This window comes from Salvelinus sp. IW2-2015, linkage group LG16, assembly GCF_002910315.2.
Source record: "Salvelinus sp. IW2-2015 linkage group LG16, ASM291031v2, whole genome shotgun sequence".
Lineage (NCBI taxonomy): Eukaryota > Metazoa > Chordata > Actinopteri > Salmoniformes > Salmonidae > Salvelinus > Salvelinus sp. IW2-2015.
The window spans coordinates 17,869,040-17,888,053 of NC_036856.1; the positions used below are offsets into that span (position 1 = coordinate 17,869,040).

At 41.2% G+C, this 19,014-nt stretch overlaps 1 protein-coding gene across 3 annotated transcripts in view; it reads left to right on the forward strand.

Moving 5' to 3' along the window:
• The window catches only part of osbpl1a (oxysterol binding protein-like 1A), a 24,692-nt gene extending 6,374 nt beyond the window's left edge, over positions 1-18,318 (forward strand). For 2 of the 3 annotated variants that reach the window (XM_070447560.1, XM_024003608.3), the window contains exons 3-29: positions 32-117; positions 224-298; positions 455-566; positions 732-817; positions 978-1,122; positions 1,254-1,321; positions 1,439-1,483; positions 1,621-1,694; positions 1,891-1,954; positions 2,059-2,160; positions 4,944-5,066; positions 5,414-5,495; positions 5,795-5,901; positions 11,475-11,637; positions 12,132-12,303; positions 13,560-13,635; positions 14,226-14,360; positions 14,541-14,638; positions 14,768-14,950; positions 15,066-15,173; positions 15,292-15,381; positions 15,525-15,648; positions 16,013-16,126; positions 16,295-16,418; positions 17,425-17,515; positions 17,718-17,738; positions 18,056-18,318. In XM_070447560.1, the coding sequence (XP_070303661.1) occupies positions 32-117; positions 224-298; positions 455-566; positions 732-817; positions 978-1,122; positions 1,254-1,321; positions 1,439-1,483; positions 1,621-1,694; positions 1,891-1,954; positions 2,059-2,160; positions 4,944-5,066; positions 5,414-5,495; positions 5,795-5,901; positions 11,475-11,637; positions 12,132-12,303; positions 13,560-13,635; positions 14,226-14,360; positions 14,541-14,638; positions 14,768-14,950; positions 15,066-15,173; positions 15,292-15,381; positions 15,525-15,648; positions 16,013-16,126; positions 16,295-16,418; positions 17,425-17,515; positions 17,718-17,738; positions 18,056-18,158 (2,771 nt within the window). In that variant the 3' untranslated portion in view covers positions 18,159-18,318. The remainder of the gene's footprint in view (positions 1-31; positions 118-223; positions 299-454; positions 567-731; positions 818-977; positions 1,123-1,253; positions 1,322-1,438; positions 1,484-1,620; positions 1,695-1,890; positions 1,955-2,058; positions 2,161-4,943; positions 5,067-5,413; positions 5,496-5,794; positions 5,902-11,474; positions 11,638-12,131; positions 12,304-13,559; positions 13,636-14,225; positions 14,361-14,540; positions 14,639-14,767; positions 14,951-15,065; positions 15,174-15,291; positions 15,382-15,524; positions 15,649-16,012; positions 16,127-16,294; positions 16,419-17,424; positions 17,516-17,717; positions 17,739-18,055) is intronic. The other variant, XM_024003609.3, reaches the window with a different exon arrangement.
• The last annotated feature ends 696 nt before the right edge of the window (positions 18,319-19,014 follow it).

Genomic DNA, 19,014 nt, shown 5'->3' on the forward strand with positions numbered 1-19,014 from the left:
GCAGAAATTTGAGTGTCTAATCTGTCCTCAGGTAAGAGTAAGTCTAACCTGGGATGGACGCCTCTCCACCTGGCCTGTTACTTTGGACACAGAGCAGTGGTGGAGGAATTACTCAAGGTACAGTAAGAAGTGTCTATTTTTAATTAAGAGATGGATGATTGTTTTTAAAACATATATATTTTGCAGAATTAATGTGTGTACGTGTGTTGGATATTCCCTGCAGGCAGGAGCAGATGTTAATTTGCCAAATAATGTAGGAGACACACCACTGCACAAAGCTGCCTTCACCGGAAGGAAGGTACCAAATTGTACAAAACATTTTGATGTCTGTCTGTCTTTATTTGAGTTTATTTTTCATTTTATATGCATGTTTGACTTTTTGATATTGGCTGTTGAATTCCATGCATGCGTTTATTCATTCACTCAACCAGTAACTCAATTATGCAATGTTCAGGAGGTTGTCATGCTGCTGCTAAGCTATGATGCATGTGCCACTGTCATCAATGGAACAGCACAGATTCCTAAAGATGTCACTCAGAATGGGGATATCAAAAACATGCTGGGAGGTAAGTGAATGTTCATAACATATTAATAACAGTGTAATATGTCCATAACATATTCAGAATAGTTTATCAACTTATTTTATGTTGGCCAAAAAGAAGCACCTGAATCAGTGTTTGTTACAAATCTTTTAGTCAATTATAGCATGAATTCTTTCTCAATCCATTCAGCGGCGGAGAGAACAGAGGAGCGAAAACTAGAAGAAGAGCTTTTAGAGGCAGCGAGAGAGGGAGACCTTTCTACCCTGTCACAATTGGTGAGCGCTTGACTCGTGTTCAATACAAAGTTTGGGTCCACACAATATCTGTTACTTTACCAATTTCGAAATAACTTTTCTCTCAGTATATGATAAGAAACATATCCTTCTCGGTTTTGTCTTTTTACCCAACAGGCTCTCTTTGTCACTCTTGTTTTAGCTTAACAGGAAAAAGCCTCCAGACATTAACTGCTGTGATCTCTTGGGTAACACCCCACTGCACTGCGCTGCCTACCGTGGTCAGAAGCTATGTGCCCTGAAACTGCTAAAGAAGGGTGCTAGCCCCAACATCAAGAATAAAAATGGTAAAGATGGGCTCAGTCAGTAGATGAAAGGGTACATACTTAGAAGTTTCATGTTGGTTATTTTAACATCCGTGCCAGTGTTCTGGTATAGTTTTCTGTATAATGATTCCTTTTCTTTGACTTGTGCACAGATCAGACTGTGTTTGACCTTGCAAACAACACAGAGATAAAGCAGATTCTGGAAGGCAATATTCAAAAAGTGAGTGCTAAAGTGATTTGTTTTGTAAAAAAATGATTGAAGTCTGACTTGACCGCACATTATGTTGTTGGAGAAAGCAACCATTACAAATGTTGTCTCTAAACTTGTCTCTCAAAGGGTATGACTCACCATGTCCAGATGTTTGAAGGAGCCCTTTGGAAGGTACAGTTGTTTGCAGATTATTCTACTATTTTCACTGTCATGTTGTCAACATTGAAAAGTTTATTATCACTTGATAACATTTTTATGTACATGATTGATGACTTATAAACACAAACTTGTCCTGACCCTTCTGTCAGAGTTCCCGGTTTTTAGGCTGGCGTTCCTACTGGGTGGTCCTCCAAGATGGGGTTCTGTCCTGGTACTCTAAACAGTAGGTGCTCTCTCTCCTTCCTTAGACACAAGCTTGGTCATTTGAACCTCTTCCTGATGTTCTATGATTGGTACAATAATTTCAACAGCAGAAGTGAATCTTAAGTTAGATTCAACTGCTAAAGGACACCTTTGACCCACACTAGATTCTTACACCTATTCTTTCTTTCTCTCTCTCTCTCCGTCTGCCTCCTAAGGTTGGATGCAGCTGCCAATGTCCGAAGACAAGGCTGTAAGCCCCTGACCCAAGCCCATTGTTTGGTAGGCCTTGATTGTTTGTTCTCTCATCAGATTTAACATGGTGACAGTATTTACTGGAATATTAGGGTAGCATATGACCTTGTGTTTTACCATTTATTTTTCAGATCAAAGCTAGAGACAACTGCTTTTTCACACTCAAGTGCTTCGATGACAGTGTGCATCATTTCAAAGTGTCTCCCAAGAATGACCCTGAGGCAACAAGAAAAGTAAGATGTAGTTTGTTTTACTGAAATATTTTTCTACAGTGCAATCGAAGTATTCAGACCCCTGACTTTTTCCACATTTTGTTACGTTACAGCCTTATTCTAAAATTGCTGAAATAGTTTCCCCCCTCATCAATCTACACACACTACCCCATAAAGACAAAGCAAAAACAGGTTTTTAGAATTTCTTTCAAATGTATAGCAAAAAAAGTAACTGAAATGTTACATTTACATAAGTATTAAGACCCTTTACTCAGTACTTTGTTGAAGCACCTTTAGCAGCGATTACAGCCTTGAGTCTTCTTGGGTATGATGCTACAAGCTTGGCACACCTGTATTTGGGGTTTCTCCCATTCTTCTCTGCAGATCATCTCAAGATCTGTCAGGTTRGATGTGGAGCGTCGGTGCACAGCTATTTTCAGGTTTCCAGAAAGTCCGGGCTCTGGCTGGGCCATTCAAGGACACTCTGAGACTTGTCCCGAAGCCACTCCTGCGTTGTCTTGGCTGTGTACTTACAGTTGTTGTCCTGTTGGAAGGTGAACCTTTGCCCCCAGACTGAGGTCCTGAGCGCTCTGGAGCAGGTTTTCATCAAGTATCTCTCTGTACTTTGCTCCGTTCATCTTTCCCTCGATCCTGACAAGACGTCCAGTCCCTGCCGCTGAAAAGCATCCCCACAGCATGATGATGCTGCCACCACCATGCTTCAAATCAAATYTTATTTGTCACATACACATGGTTAGCAGATGTTAATGCGAGTGTAGCGAAATGCTTGTGCTTCTAGTTCCGACAATGCAGTAATAACCAACAAGTAAGCTAACCTAACAATTCCACAACTACTACCTTATACACACAAGTGTAAAGGGATAAAGAATATGTACATAAAGATATATGAATGAGTGATGGTACAGAACGGCGTAGGCAAGATGCAGTAGATGGTATAGAGTACAGTCTATACATATGAGATAAGTAATGTAGGGTATGTAAACATAAAGTGGCATAGTTTAAAGTGGCTAGTGATACATGTATTACATAAAGATGGCAAGATGCAGTAGATGGTATTCGAGTACAGTATATACATATGAGATGAGTAATGTAGGGTATGTAAACATTATATTAAGTGGCATGTTTAAAGTGGCTAGTGATACATTTTTACATAATTTCCATCAATTCCCGTTATTAAAGTGGCTGGAGTTGATCAGTATGTTGGAGCGGCCACTAAATGTTAGTGGTGGCTGTTTAACAGTCTGATGGCCTTGAGATAGAAGCTGTTTTTCAGTCTCTCGGTCCCTGCTTTGATGCACCTGTACTGACCTCGCCTTCTGGATGATAGCGGGGTGAACAGGCAGTGGCTCGGGTGGTTGTTGTCTTTTGCATGATCTTTATCGCCTTCCTGTGACATCGGGTGGTGTAGGTGTCCTGGAGGGCAGGTAGTTTGCCCCCGGTGATGCGTTGTGCAGACCTCACTACCCTCTGGAGAGCCTTACGGTTGTGGGCGGAGCAGTTGCCGTACCAGGCGGTGATACAGCCYGACAGGATGCTCTCGATTGTGCATCTGTAGAAGTTTGTGAGTGCTTTTGGTGACAAGCCGAATTTCTTCAGCCTCCTGAGGTCTTCACCATAGAGATGGTGCCAGGTTTCCTCCAGATGTGACGCTTGACATTCAGGCCAATATCTTGGTTTTATCAGACCAGAGAATCTTGTTTCTCATGGTCTGAATCCTTTAGGTGCCTTTTGGCAAACTYTAAGCGGGCTGTCATGTGCCTTTTACTGAGGAGTGGCTTCCATTTGGCCACTCTACCATAAAGGCCTGATTAGTGGAGTGCTGCAGAGATGGTTGTCCTTCTGGAAGGTTCTCCCATCTCCACAGATGAACTCTGGAGCTCTGTCAGAGTGACCATTGGGTTCTTGGTCACCTCCCTGACCAAGGCACTTCTCCTCCGATTACTCAGTTTGGTGGGGCAGCCAGCTCTAGGAAGAGTTAGTGGTTCCAAACTTCTTCCATTTAAGAATGATGGAGGCCACTGTGTTTTTGGGGAGCTTCAATGCTGCAGAATGTTTTTGGCACACTTTTCCAGATCTGTGGCTCGACATCATCCTGTCTCGGTGGCGATACGTACAATTCCTTCAAACCTCATGGCTTGGCTTTTGCTCTGACATGCACTGTCACCTGTGGGACCTTATATAGACAGGTGTGTGCCTTTCCAAATCATGTCCAATGAATTTGTAGAAACATCTCAAGGATGATMAATGGAAACAGGATGCACCTGATTTCAATTTCAAGTCTCATAGCAAAGGGTCTGAATACTTATGTAAATGAGGTTTAAAAAATATATAAATGTGCAAAAAAATATCTTAACCTGTTTTCGCTTTGTCATTATTGTGTGTAGTAATTTAATCCATTTTAGAATAAGGCTGTGATGTAACAATGTGGAAAAAGGGAAGGGGTCTGAATACTTTCCGAATGCACTGTATATCATCAATACTGCTTTTCATTGCTTCAGTTTTTTTCTATAGCTTTCATAAGTTAAAGAACATCCTTTTTTTTTTTTTCAAACAAACATTATTTTGTGTTAGAAAAAAACTGCCTACATTTGAATAAACCTACAAACAGTCTGACATACGCGCAGACAACAAATTACGCTATTCTCATAACCTAATTTTCCCCCTGTCATAAGTCATGTGAGAGCCCAATTATTAGCCTAAGAGCAGAACATGCAGCAGCACAGTACAGTGTACTTAAGTCCATCGTGCAGCTCAGATGAGTGCATGTTTGTTCTGTCCTGCAGAGGTGGATGGATGCTATGGAGGAACACTCTGCCTACAGTACACACTACTGCTCTCAGGATCAGGGCAGCGAGGAGGATGAGGAAGAAGTCTTGAGTGTGGGAGAGCTGACGGAATCATTACAGGTAACAAACCAGTCTACAACCTGTTTATCTGATGGTTGCTATTTCTCTCTTGCTGTCTCTCCTCACACCTCCATCCTCTCATGGTCAAAATGTAAATTCTGCTTCTGCTATTTTTTTTTTTTTTTACATGTAATGGGGAATCTTAAGATCATTAATATTCACAGTTAACGCTAGCGTACCTGTAGACYTCCTGTCATTGCGCTAATGCTAGTTAGCAGTGGCTGGCAAAACCTTCTYTAACTTCCTTCATACTGCATGCAGAGACATACAAATGTTGCAGTATGCCTTTAAGTATGGTTGTCATGTGTTTCCCCTCTTCTTTCTTTCTTTCGCCTCCTCCCTGGCAGTCAGCTGAAGCTTGTCACCAGAAGCTGGAGAAGGAGGTTGGAGCATTCCTCTCCTTGGTGAAAGAAGATGGACTTGCTGAGAGTAAAGCCTTTCCTTTCATTGGAACTCCATTGCCACAGACATGTAGTACAATACCCTCATTCATAGCATAAATGTCAAATGTAATTGCACTTTTCATTGTATTTCACTTCCAATAGAAGCTCGTGCCTAAACCAATTGACCCATCTTTAGGGTAAGACTAGGATGCAACGATAGCCCTTTAAAATTTATTCTGAATTTAGCCGACAAGACTTTAGTGGTACATTTTATGTTACAAACACTATTTGACTGTTCTCTCAGAACACCACTAAAATGTCCTGTGGTCTTGTTTGTCCCMTCAGAGCTGCCGCCCGTGATGCTGCAGAAGATGAAGGAGGTGTGTGAGCTGTCCAGTGAGACCTACTCTCATCTCAACCACTGCCTCAGCCTCTTCTCCAGACAGGATGGGGTACGTCACTTCACTTCTGTGTCAACTAACTTCGTTGCTCTGCCAATAGACTTTGTTTTTACTACCGATAATCGCTCACAAAGTCACTTGATTACAGAGGATATACTCTGAGGACAAAGATTCAGAGGTATTTYGCATACACGCAGCCTCACAAAAACGCAAAGTGTCCCATTTCCCAGTGCTATGAGAGTAGAATCTGTGGTTTACAAACATTTGATTTGCACAGAGAGAATCAAGATGAGTTCCAGTATATAACGGAGTTGAGCTCCAGAATAGGGATGGAGAACATTGGGGCTATTAATGAGGCACAATTTGATATGTGTCCACATGCATTTACATCATACTGTACATTATATCTGATGTTTTTACTCGCTAAACATGCAGGAGAGATAAAGTAGAGAATAGATAGATGTAGTTTTTTTCTGTGTTACACCTAAGTCTTGGCTGGTTATGTACAGTAAATGTTTATGTGCAATTGAATTGGCATTTTAATAAGAGCTTATCTGCATTATTTTACTATTCTCATCCTAACCTATGATTGTGTGGCAAAGGTGAAATGAGCATCCGGGTGTAGGCCTAATAAATGTGTGATCTGGCAGGCAAATGGATTGCTACTGCTATGATGGATTATTAATCTAGATTATCAACCAAACTGTGTAGGATGTCACAGTTGTCAGGGGCCAACCATTGTTACCACTTTACAGAGTGTCCCTTGGCTTCCCAGACTGTTACTGTGGCGCTAATGTCAATTTCAGCTCAGGATGTGTTGTATTATAGGTCTCAACAATCACATAATTATAAGTGACTGTGCAATGCATTGGAACTATAATAATTATTTAATCATTTTGAGTTGAACTTGTAATATTTGAGCTGTCAAAGAGAGCAATCTCTCCGGCTTCTATCACAGGGTCATGTGGTGAATGTGTTCTGTTGGGTTGTAATTTGAAATACTTGCTACACTAGAATTGAAGGGTTAAATGTGGGAGGAATGTATATGGTGGGTTCAATTAAGGGTGGATATGAGCCATGGGCTACTAAGTAAGGGGAAAGGCAATCGCATGGTTACGGTCACTGATAAGGGTGGATTAGTGAGGAATGGGGCCGAGGTCAGGTCACATGAAGGGAGAAGGAACAGTTTATTACCCATGTCACTTAATTTCCTGCCTAGCAACACAGATGTAATGTTTATTGAAAAGGAGGAGACTCCGCCTAAAGGGGGGATATATATACAGGTGCTGGTGGGAAAATGTTTTTTTCAGCTGTTTGACCCATTGGGTGAATAAACTTGGTTTGAGCTTTTTCGAATTGTCCGTTAGTTTTTACTGTTTATTTAGAACCTAACAGTTCAAACAGTATTGATGAGCAGTGAAGAAGCCATTGCTCCAGCCTCATTCCATAACAGTGGCTTCCAGATGTGGTTCTACAGCCTAGCAGTGCTAGCTAGCTTCCCCATGAGATGGGCTCTACAGCCTAGCAGTGCTAGCTAGCTTCCCCATGAGATGGGCTCTACAGCCTAGCAGTGCTAGCTAGCTTCCCCATGAGATGGGCTCTACAGCCTAGCAGTGCTAGCTAGCTGGCTCTTGGGTGGAGGAGGCTGTGGAGCCACTCTACAGTAATAAAGTGACCAGCAGTCATGACCTTGGAAAGGTGTTGCTCTCCCATACAATGGTGTACTGTACATGGACCTGAGGGTGAACTATTAATGAGGCACAATTTGATCTGTCCACATGCATTTACATCATACTGTACATTATATCTGATGTTTTGACTCGCAAACTGTTTGTGTGAGGTGGAAATGCCTAATGTAGTGTTTATTTTTGCCCAAAAGCCCAGATATGTAGAGATTACAGAGAGATGGAAAGAACTTAAGTCTAATGATGTGGTAGAATGAAGAGGAGTGTCACTCATGTCTACATGTGTTATCACTGCCAGATGGTGACGGAAAGAGATGCAGTACAGAGATAACTAATAATTTGAGTGGAGCGTGTGTGTGACTAGGCCTACTTCATAGAGGATTAGAGCGTCTGCTAAATGACTAAAATTTCAATGTAATAGAGTGCTTTGTGGAGGATTGAACTCACTCTGGTGGATCGTGACTGTCTGAAAGTGATTCTCTACAGAACTACATCCGCCATTGCTCAGAGTCACTCTCCAGCTCAAACTACTGGGACGGCAACTGTTACTACTGCTGATAAGTGCTACTACAGTACCATCATCTGGTGATTACAACACAGCTGAAGGCCTATCCTATGGGAGAAACTCTTTACCAGCAAAGCATATGGAGGAGGCTACATTTATTGTGAGTTTATTTGCGACTCGAGTTCAGTGAGCTTTGCTGTGATTGTGTTATTGTAGTTGGTTCCTGGTTTGAAGTGTGACTGTTTCACTGTGACTCACTGCTACTGCATCTTTTGGTTTTAAATGTTGTTTAAGTATGATAACAAGGATGACAAGGATGATACTGCCATATATAAAACTTTACATGTGATTGGGAATCAGCGACGTTATTGGACAGACATTTTGCATGATTTTGTTAATGAATCTGTAGTTTCATTACTTCAGCTTGGATTTTCTCTCCATTTATTGGTGAACCCTCACAAAAGCAAGGTATAATATCATAAGCTCCCTGGTTATCATATGATGTTGAATATGCTATTTATAATTATACTGAAGTTGTGCAGGATGTGACTGATAATTGCGTAATCTCTCATTATAAAACTGTTGAGCAGATTGGTCCTAAAGTAGTTACTTACTGCCTGTGCTGTTACTGTTAATTAATCCATTACATTCAGGCTGTTTAGTTTTTGACATTGAATGAGATGTTTCAGTGGATCTTAGTGGAGGCCTAGACAGAATTCTACCAAGTCCTCAGAGACATCTTGCTGTTTGTCTATATGCTACCTTACGTTATCTGTAAGTCTGCTTCCGCTCCCATCAATTCCCAGCCTTGGTTACAGTTGAGCTGTACTGTAGTTCACTGTGGTGTGTGTATCTACCTTCACGACTTTGAGTTGCCCTCACCAGAARCTCTATCCTTGCTGTCTCTTGAAAGTTATTTAAGTTTTTGGGCTCATATATCTAGCTTTATGCAGAGAAGTACCAGCCAAGCCACAGTGTTTCAATGGATCCAAGAAATTCAGATTTTGGAAAGGAGAAGGTGTATGGTCATGTGGTATATTTTAGGTATAGACCTTTTTTTGGAATGTAAACAATAACAAACTCATTTAAAACGCCCGTCCCCACTCTACATCCGGGGGGATAGCTAGCTCCCCCAGAGAACGCAACATGTCAAATGCAAATTACAAGCAGAAAAGTAAACAAAGTCTACTTAGAAAAATGGAAAAGCGGCGTTACATGTAGCCTAGTCAGTGTATGGAGGAGGCGGAGCTAGCCAGACAGACACTTCAGAGGACGTGGGCTRCTTGGCCTGGATAGTGGTGAAATTGCAGTTAGTATTCCATTTAACCCATCTTCAAAGGTATAATTGTAGCTCTCATTTCAGCTCTCATTTGTTGACAAAGTAAACATGTTAAAATGTGATTGTGRTCATTTGAGACTAATATAATCTTTCACAATAAACAAATAATTCACATTAATACTCATAGTAATAATAGGCATAGTAATGAACTAAAAGTTTTTGTTCTGAAGATGCAGAATAATTTACATAGCACAATTTAAATAGTATCCAAACATAGCGTAATGGCCGTGTAGTACAATACAAGGAATCCATGTGCAGTAGAGACAACAGCAGTGTGGGTGTAGAGATCTTGAGTCATCTTGTGACAAGAACAGAATAGACACTTTATTGTCCACTGGTTAGAACAGAAATGTGTCTTCTGCTTTTCCCAACACCCTGCAGTGCAGCACCCCTAGGTGGTGAGCAATTGTGTGTGTGGGGGGGTGTTTAAGTGCCTTTCTCAAGGACACAATGGCAGGAGATGGTACAAGGAATCCTTCCAGCTGCCAGTTCAATTCCATACCCATTTTTTTTTTTTGTCATCCTGGGCTTGAACCATTGTAGTCATGGCACCACACGTATTCATTGCTCCTGTAGTAGTCTAGCCATAGAGCAGTGTTTCCTGGTCCTAGGGGCCYAAAGGGGTGCACATTTTTGTTTTTGCCTTACCACTACACATCTGTTTCAAATCATCAACGTTAGATATGTTAATCATTTGAATTGGCTGTGTAGTGTGAAGCCAAAAATAAGAAGACGCACCCCTTTGGGTCCCCAGGACCAGGATTGAGAAACAGAGGTTGGTGAGGTAGACCAGCAGCTGGAAAGTTGCTGGTTTAAGCCCCAGCCCGGGCAACACAAACATGGGAATGGAACTGAACTGTAGTAGTAGAGACATTAGGCTTATGATTATGGGCTAGCATTTCAATATATCTAGCTGGCTACCGTATCTAACGTTAAGCCTAATACTATAAAATAATGTAGCCAAGTCCTCTATGATACTTAGTTAGTTAGCGCAAGGTCCATTACTGGGTTAACTTGACAAGCCACCCCGTCAGCTTTGGGGGTAAAAAGCTGTATCGGTTGTTTGCACAGAGCGCATCTATGGTAGCTTAACAACAATACATGGATGTAGCTATTGTGTCTCACAGAATTAGCTATTCAAATGTTAGCTAGTCAAGAGTTAGCTACTGGCTAACTAGATAGAGATGTTACAGCAACCCACAATCACATTTATTTTCCTGTTGCACAGTTATTTTTGGGTGGCATAGACGGCTTTTAACAGAATAGACAGCTTTAGCTTGGCCTTCAGACACCGATAGCTAGCATATTAGCTAATCAAATAACACGTTCACGTTACCTGAAGTGAAATGTAGCCAGACCTTCATAGCAGTGATCCACGCACGTTGTCCTGTTTTAACAAACCTCAACAACACCGCACTTGACCCTTATACCTCAGTGTTCGCTACCTTTTAGTAGCGAAAGCTATCTAGCTAAAACTTTCACAGGTCAGAGTGCGAATTACACATTTGGGACACAGAAGGGGAGAGGGGAAGGAGAGCTAGCTACAACATGTTGACGGCTCTCACTACAATCAAAACTAAACAAACTTGTGCCACGCAACAGGAAGTGGTCGGTGGCCAGGATTCAACAATCAACAGTTCTAGAAAAGTATATTTTTATGTATTGTATTTTCACAGAAGATCAAGTAACTAGTATGTATAATTGGCCATTTCCTTGCCTATTGTGGTCATCTGATCTCCTCTGTTCCAAGAGGATCATGTTCTCTGGACAGCCATTTGAGATGGCAAGTTTCAGGCACCTGTCCTCCACTACAGCCAAACAGGTCTTGTTCCTCACAGCACTGCTTCACTCTGGCCCTGTGACGTCTGTCTGCTGATCTGAGCACAGTAATAAGAGTGATCAGTTAGTATGCTAATCTTGTTGTCTACATACCTACACAATTTAGGTCCTCTCATCCGTACAGAGATCTCTGCTGATATCTATACTCTATTCACTGTATACTATAACTTGCTTTTCAGTGTTGATATTTGTAGGCCATGAAGTGCCATCAAACATATACTGTATGATTATTAATTATTGTGTGTGTGTGGTTTAGGTGCGCAGTCTGAAATTGGAGCAGGAGGTGGAGAAGAATAAGATCCTGTCTGAAGCGTTACAGACTCTGGCTACAGAGCACCACGAACTTGAGCAGTCCGTTGTCACAGGCTCCTCTCCACAGGGCGCGCTCAGTGAGGATGACTTCCACGACGCTGTGTCTGGTGAGTATGGCTTGTTTTTATTTACGATCGGATTGATTTAGTGAGAGAACTTGTCTCACCTGTTTGACACGGATTATTTTCTTGATGCCTTTAGCTGTTCATGTATTTTATGATCTTTGTGTTTACATGTTGTGCTAAGATGACTTGCTTGTTTGAATGTAGTGTGTGCACCAATTTAGTTGCAGTTGAGAAATGCCTACATTCCTACAATATAGTATTCAACTTTGAAAATGCTTATAACAGTCCTTTACAAGATGGCCTGTGATGAAATTTAGGATTTTTGTAATGATCGATTGACCGATGCCTTCATCTGTTGGTTCAGGGCACTTTAAATGCAACTCTATCCAGAGATCAGGTTTGTCCCCTCAGGGCTTTAGGGAGGCTCAGGGAAAAGTGTCAGTTGCCGATAGCGACATGCAGTCATTCATAGCACTTTCCCTCATATTTCTAGTCCCTGTCTTTACAACATGCCTGCTTATACCTTTCCCTCTCAGACTCGGAATCGGAGCACTCTCTGAGCGGCTTTGAGACGGTGGCCAGCCATTCGTTCGACGAGGAAGGCTCTGTCCTGTTCAGCAGYGAGCACAGCAGCCCCACCAACATGTCTCGAGAGGATCACCATCAGAATGAGGATGAGTCCCAACCCAATGTGATCGTGAGGCACAGGTGAGCTGAGCCCCCCTGACACACCCCTCCTACCCACCCARCTTYTATCCCATCCACCCTACATCCAMGCACACACAGACAAGCGTCCTGTTTACATTACACAGCTGTTTTTACTAGAAGGTAGAAGCTTCCGATTTGGATTAAACATGGAAAGAAAAGTCACTTTGCCTCTTTGCACAATACCTTAACTTTTAAAGTCATATTTTTATTGTTTGTTAATGAACATTTTGTCCCTGACTTTCCATTTGAGAGAAACCCTTTCTGTAAAAAATGAATTAGTGGTTTTTAAAACTAACTCAATTCAGAGGTGGAGTTTCTTCCAGCTCCTGAAGCTAAGTCTTGTTCTTTACCTTACTGCTTGTTTACTTGTGTTCCTAGACTGCCAGGATCATACCTATGGGTTATTTTTAGGGTTTTCCCTGTTCCTGCCAAGTCAGTCAGAGTGAATAATTTAGCGAGCCGTCCAGGCAGGAGAAAGGCTCTCATTGAGAAGGCCGAGCAACCTGTAGGACCAGTTAAACATTGAGGTCACAATGTAATGCAGTAATCGGAACTCGGTAGGATCCTATGTTCACTGGTCCATTCAGTCTGGAGGCTGATCAGGGTGTAGGAGTGGAGGGCAGATTTTTGGGATGGCCATTAATTTGATTGCTTTTTCCACTCGGTCTCATTCAGTGTCTTAAAGAAAGAAACATGAAAAAACAACAACCTGTGGTGGTTGAAATAGCCAAACTCAACCAGACTGGCAGTTAGGAAGTGAATTAAATAGCATATTCACTAAATGGGATGTGTGAACTAGAGTATCCACATGTTTTTATCTTCTTCCGCTGTCTTTGTGTGAGCAAGAATTTATGTTGAATGTAGGTGTTCATATGAATGTACATGTGTTGGTCAAGTTACTCTAACCATAAATAGAGTAGCAGTGAAGGCCTCAAGGATCAGATATTTCCATGGCTGGCTACTGGACACCTTGTATAGTGGTGTTGATTGTAGACCTGGGCCTTAGTCCAATAGTCCGCTCTGCACGTGCCTGAAACAAAACTGAAGGCTTTTGTTGCACTCAGCAGACTATATTGTCCTGAATAAGATATGACTCCTGCATTAGTGAAATGGCATCTGTTACACGTCTAATCCAATGAAACGCAGATCACTGTACCATAAGGGTAGAGTCAAAGTCAACAGAACGCACAGTGGTACTTGTGTCATTTGTACATTTACCTTTTATGTGTGTGTGTGTATGATGTCCCTCACTCCAGAACAAGTTTACCAGCACCCATGTTCTCCAGAAACGACTTTAGCATCTGGAGTATCCTGAGGAAATGCATTGGCATGGTGAGCTACCAACTAGCATTCTGCTTTATTGTGGCCATAATCGTCCCTGTATTAAGCTCAGTCAATCCTATACTGATGTTTTGTTCAGTAAGTAACGTACATCTATACAACAATGTGTGTCTAGCATGTCATGATCCTGATGTGGAATGTGGTTCAGTAGCCGAGGAGGGTAATATGTGTGTATATATATATATATATATACATACATACAGAACCCTAGTATGAAAACTAATCCTGTTCAATGTTTAGCTATGGCCCAGTACTGTAACGGATTAAATGTCAGTGCTTCAGGTTTTTTGGGTTCTGTATGGACTAATTGATGCTCTGAGTAGGATGTATGTGTGCATTTTAAAACGGTATACACTAGTATTTACATTTACACCATTACATTTCATTGTTTCGCTATAGCTTGTTATGCTATGATGAGCCTATGGGATGTTTGAATTATGCAACCTTTCCATGGTGCATTGCATAACTGCTTATTCCTCATTCCAAGAGACTTTCTTATTTAATGGTTTGAAGATGGGAATCACGTAGTACAACTACTTGTGCTCTCGTTTTCTCTCTTTCTTTCTCTTGTTCTCTCTCAGGAGCTGTCTAAGATTACCATGCCAGTGATTTTTAATGAGCCCCTGAGCTTCCTGCAGCGTCTGACAGAGTACATGGAGCACACGTACCTCATCCACCAGGCCAACGCCTCCTCTGACTCCATAGAGAGGATGAAGGTACACACAAGAGAAATGATCTGGAACACGGGTTTGATTATTGATTTATTTTTGTCAACTTTTTGGTACACATTGAGAGCAACAAGCATAGAAAGGTATTGTATAACACACATACTGCATGTAGGGAAAAAAAGAGTAATGAAAAGTCTCTACATCAAGTAATCTGTTTTGCATTGACAGTGTGTGGCAGCGTTTGCTGTTTCTGCTGTGGCTTCCCAGTGGGAGAGAACTGGAAAACCCTTCAACCCGCTACTGGGAGAGACCTACGAACTGGTCAGGTAAGAGTGAGRGAGGAGTACATCTCTAGGACTGGTGATTTATTTGGAGGATGAGAAGTGTTGAGCCAGCTATTTTACAGCATTGGTTACTACTCTTACCCTCCCAATCCCCACCCTTTTCTCTGGCAGAGAAGACCTGGGGTTCAGGTTGATCTCAGAGCAGGTGAGCCACCACCCACCAGTCAGTGCGTTCCACGCCGAAGGCCTGAAGAAAGACTTTGTGTTCCACGGCTCCATCTACCCCAAACTCAAGTTCTGGGGCAAGAGCGTGGAGGCTGAACCCAAAGGCATCATCACACTGGAGCTGCCCAGGTAAGCATGCTCATTCATGCACTAACAATAGTTGTGATGTTTTGTCATGTTGTCTGTGTGAAGCCAAAATGTATTGTTCAAAGACATGTTGTTTTAGAGTTATTTGTACTTCCAGGTATAATGAGGCCTACACATGGACAAACCCAACATGTTGCGTCCACAACATCATTGTGGGGCAACTGTGGATTGAGCAGTATGGCAACTTGGAGGTGCTCAACCACAAGTAAGGGAAACACTCTCACATGTTTAGACTAAGATAGGAAGTGCAATGTGTGAATGAGGAAGTATGACAAAAATGAAAGGGGAAATTATGAAATGGTGTTTTTGCTTTTTTTTCACAGAACTGGAGAAAGATGYTGTCTGAATTTCAAACCCTGTGGCCTTTTTGGCAAGGAATTGCACAAAGTTGAAGGCTACATTCTGGACAAAAGGTATGATTTTAATGTTGTGGCGGCTTTGATTTAGCCAGCCTATCAAAGTACCTCACGTTTTTCATATTTTTCTCCAGCATGTTGCCATATTGTCAGTGATGTCTGCAGTATTTGAACCGACAGTATTTGTGTTTTTGGCAAAGCAAAAAGAAGGTATGTTCTCTCTATGGAAAGTGGACAGAGTGTATGTACATAGTGGATTCTGCTGCATTGGAGGCACATAAGAGAAGTGGGAAGAGGGCAGAGGAAAAGAAAAGCTGTAAACAGGTGTGTATGTAAACAAGTGTGTGTATGTAAACGGGTGTGTATACCCCATAAACTCATGTAATCCCCATTACATGGCGAACAAATACTTTTGAGTTCTCCATTCCTGAGGGTTTTTGTTAATCCCAAGAATGTMATGTGCTGGGGTGTCAAGTTAAACATGTTGAAAGTGTAAAATTTTTAAATGTACTGTGTTATGACAACTCTTACAACTGTAAGTAGAAGAGCTTCAGTGGAGTGTTCCTGCATTAGATTTTGGATGTATTTTATGAAATTGTATATGCAGGGCTCCCTCGTCAAAGAGACCCTGGTCCCAATGGTRACTCCCTGATTAAATAAAGATAAATGCATTTGTGCTGCTGTTCAGGGTTCTGGTGAGGAGGTGGAGGAGATCCCCCTACCAGAGGCTGACACCGTAGAGGTGATCCCAGGCAGCCAGCTCCTGTGGAGGATAGCCCCAAGACCAGAAAACTCTATAGAGGTTAGACRCATAAGAAAACACTCCTGTTTAGATGGATGGTGTATTCAAGCATACAAAGATGCAGAGGCTTAGAAACCTCAAGATCATAAAGCATAATTTTACAGTCTTCATGGCTTTGTATTGAAATATTCAGTCCTGGAAAAACAAAATGTTTGTGTATATTTGTAGATGTACAGCTTCACGTCGTTTGCCATGCAACTGAATGAGCTGGATAAGGATATGGAGGGACTCATCCCAAAGACAGACTGCAGGCTGAGGCCCGACATACGAGCCATGGAGAACGGAGATATTGGTAAGAATCAGGATACGTGCTTGTGTATCATCTGCAAACACTTGGTTTCAAATCAAAGTTTATTGGTCGTGTACACAGATTTACAGATGTTATCGCAGCCATAGTAAAATGCTTATGTCTCTAGTTCCAACAGTGCAGCTCTATATCTAGCAGTACAAAAACAATACAAAAATAAACATTTAAAAAAATGTACAAGAAATTAAGACATCAGAACGATCAATAGCAGAGTCTGGATATATATGTATAAAAATGGTGTCATTTTTATTTTGTATTATTTGATTGAACCTTTTATTTAACTAGGCAAGTCAATTAAGAACAAATTGTTATTTATAATGACGGCCTAACAAACCGGTTAAAATGCCTCCTGCTGGGGATGGGGGCTGGGATTAAAAATATAGGACAAAACAAACATCATGACAAGAGACAACACTACATAAAGAGAGACCTAAGACCATAACATGGCAGCAACACAACAACAACACAGTAGCAACACAACATGGCAGCAGCACAGACATGGTACAAACAGTGTTAGGCATCGACAACAGCGCAAAAAAGACACAACAATACATATACTGTGTATAGATCATATGAAAAGGAAAGGTTGTACAGTAGTAGTTATATACGATGAGCCATGCCTAGAATACAGTATATACATATAAAGTGGGTAAAACAGTATGTAAACATTATTAAAGTGACCAGTGTTCAATGACACTATGTACATAGGGCAGCAGTCTCTAAGGTTCAGGGCAGGATACCGGGCGGAGGCCAGCTAGTGATGACTGTTTAAYAGTCTGATGGTCTGGAGATGGAAGCTGTCCCAGCTTTAATGCACCTGTACTGTCTCTGCCTTCTAGATGGTAGAGGGGTGAACAGGCTGTGGCTCGGGTGGCTGAGGTCCTTGATGATCTTCTTGGCCTTCCTGTGACACCTGGTGCTGTAGATTTAGCACTGAGTGCACAGTTAATCTAAGGTAGATCAGTGAAAACCCCTTGTGTTCTCCTTGTAGATCTTGCAAGTGAGGAGAAGAAGAGGCTAGAAGAGAAACAGAGAGCTGCACGCAAAACCCGTTCCAAATCTGATGACGAGTGGAAAACAAAGTAAGACTGAGAGAAATACATGATTTGACAATTTAATTTGTTATATTCTCAATGTACACCAATATTTTTTTTTTATAGGGTATCCCTTCATTTAATCAATTTCTCCTTTGGTATCTGGTTTACTGCTTTATACTAATGCAAAGTCCTACTTTTCTCTTCCATTGTCATGTTCTCTGTATTGCACCTTTGCTTTGATGTGAAGAAACCCTGCCCTTGGCCCCAGGTTTGAGTTGCTTGCTCTTCTATGGTGTGCCTTACATGTGCTCTGCACTGTCAAACTGTTGTGGTAGCGTCATCTACTGGTGCTAATACATACTGTGCATGCATCAGTTCTGATCTCAAATTGGAAATAATTGCATACACACCCACTGACTATTTATTACACATAACCAATGCATGATTATCTTTTTAGACATACTGTTTTTTTCACTTATGCAATGCTAAATGTAATGTAGATACTAACTCTCATTCATAAAATTACATGATGAAATCCTGACCCCCTACCCACCCATGCTCACTGTATCCCTTCTGTATCTCCAGGTGGTTTCATCAGGATCAGAATCCCCACAACGGCTACCAGGACTGGTTGTTCTCCACTGGCTACTGGGACCGCAACTATTCCCTATTACCTGATATTTATTAATGRACATTCCTTGAATAGTGAGATTTATTCTTATCCACGTCAACTTCCTTATCTATTATGTGATTCCATTCAACTAATTCATTTTTTTAGACCAGTTAATTACATCCAATATGCAAATAGGATATTAATACAATAAAGCCTTAATTTATTACAATTAAAATACTGTGTATGAAAATAACAATAATTGATGATTTTGTAATACAAAATGTTCAGCTGTTAAACATGCTTAAAAATGTAGCATTCGGTCACATTTCATGCAGCCATTTTAGATAATTWACTTTTTAGCATGTGTATTCACTCCATTGTAGCTTGGTTGACAGGGGTTCATGATTTGAGTCGCTGTTCTGTTTTAACTGCATGATGCAGTGTTTTGATTGTGTATGGTGTGATCTATCATACAGTATTCTATTTGCACAATCCCACAACCTTGGCCCTTTAGGAACATACAGTATCCACACACTAAATCTGTTGCTCTTAATGTCATGTACAGCTGTGTTGTGTTAACAACTTCATGAAATGTTTCTGTTACAAAAAAGAACTGCACTCACATAATGTACATATTCTCAGTGGTTGGGATTTTTTAGTTAGTTTATAACACTTTCTTTACTTATATTTTAGTATTATCCCACAGCTCAACTGTTGCTGATCCTCATTCCCATTACTTTTTAGTCCATCAATGCTCACATTCATTTGTGAGGTCACTGATTTGACGGATGCATAACACAGTGGATTGTTATTATTTTGGTCTATTGCTCCATTGATTGTAGGAAGAGAAAAATACTGGTACAATGCTTACTGTTGAACGTTACAACACTGCTTAGATAATTATGATCAACACTACAAGATCTGCTCATGA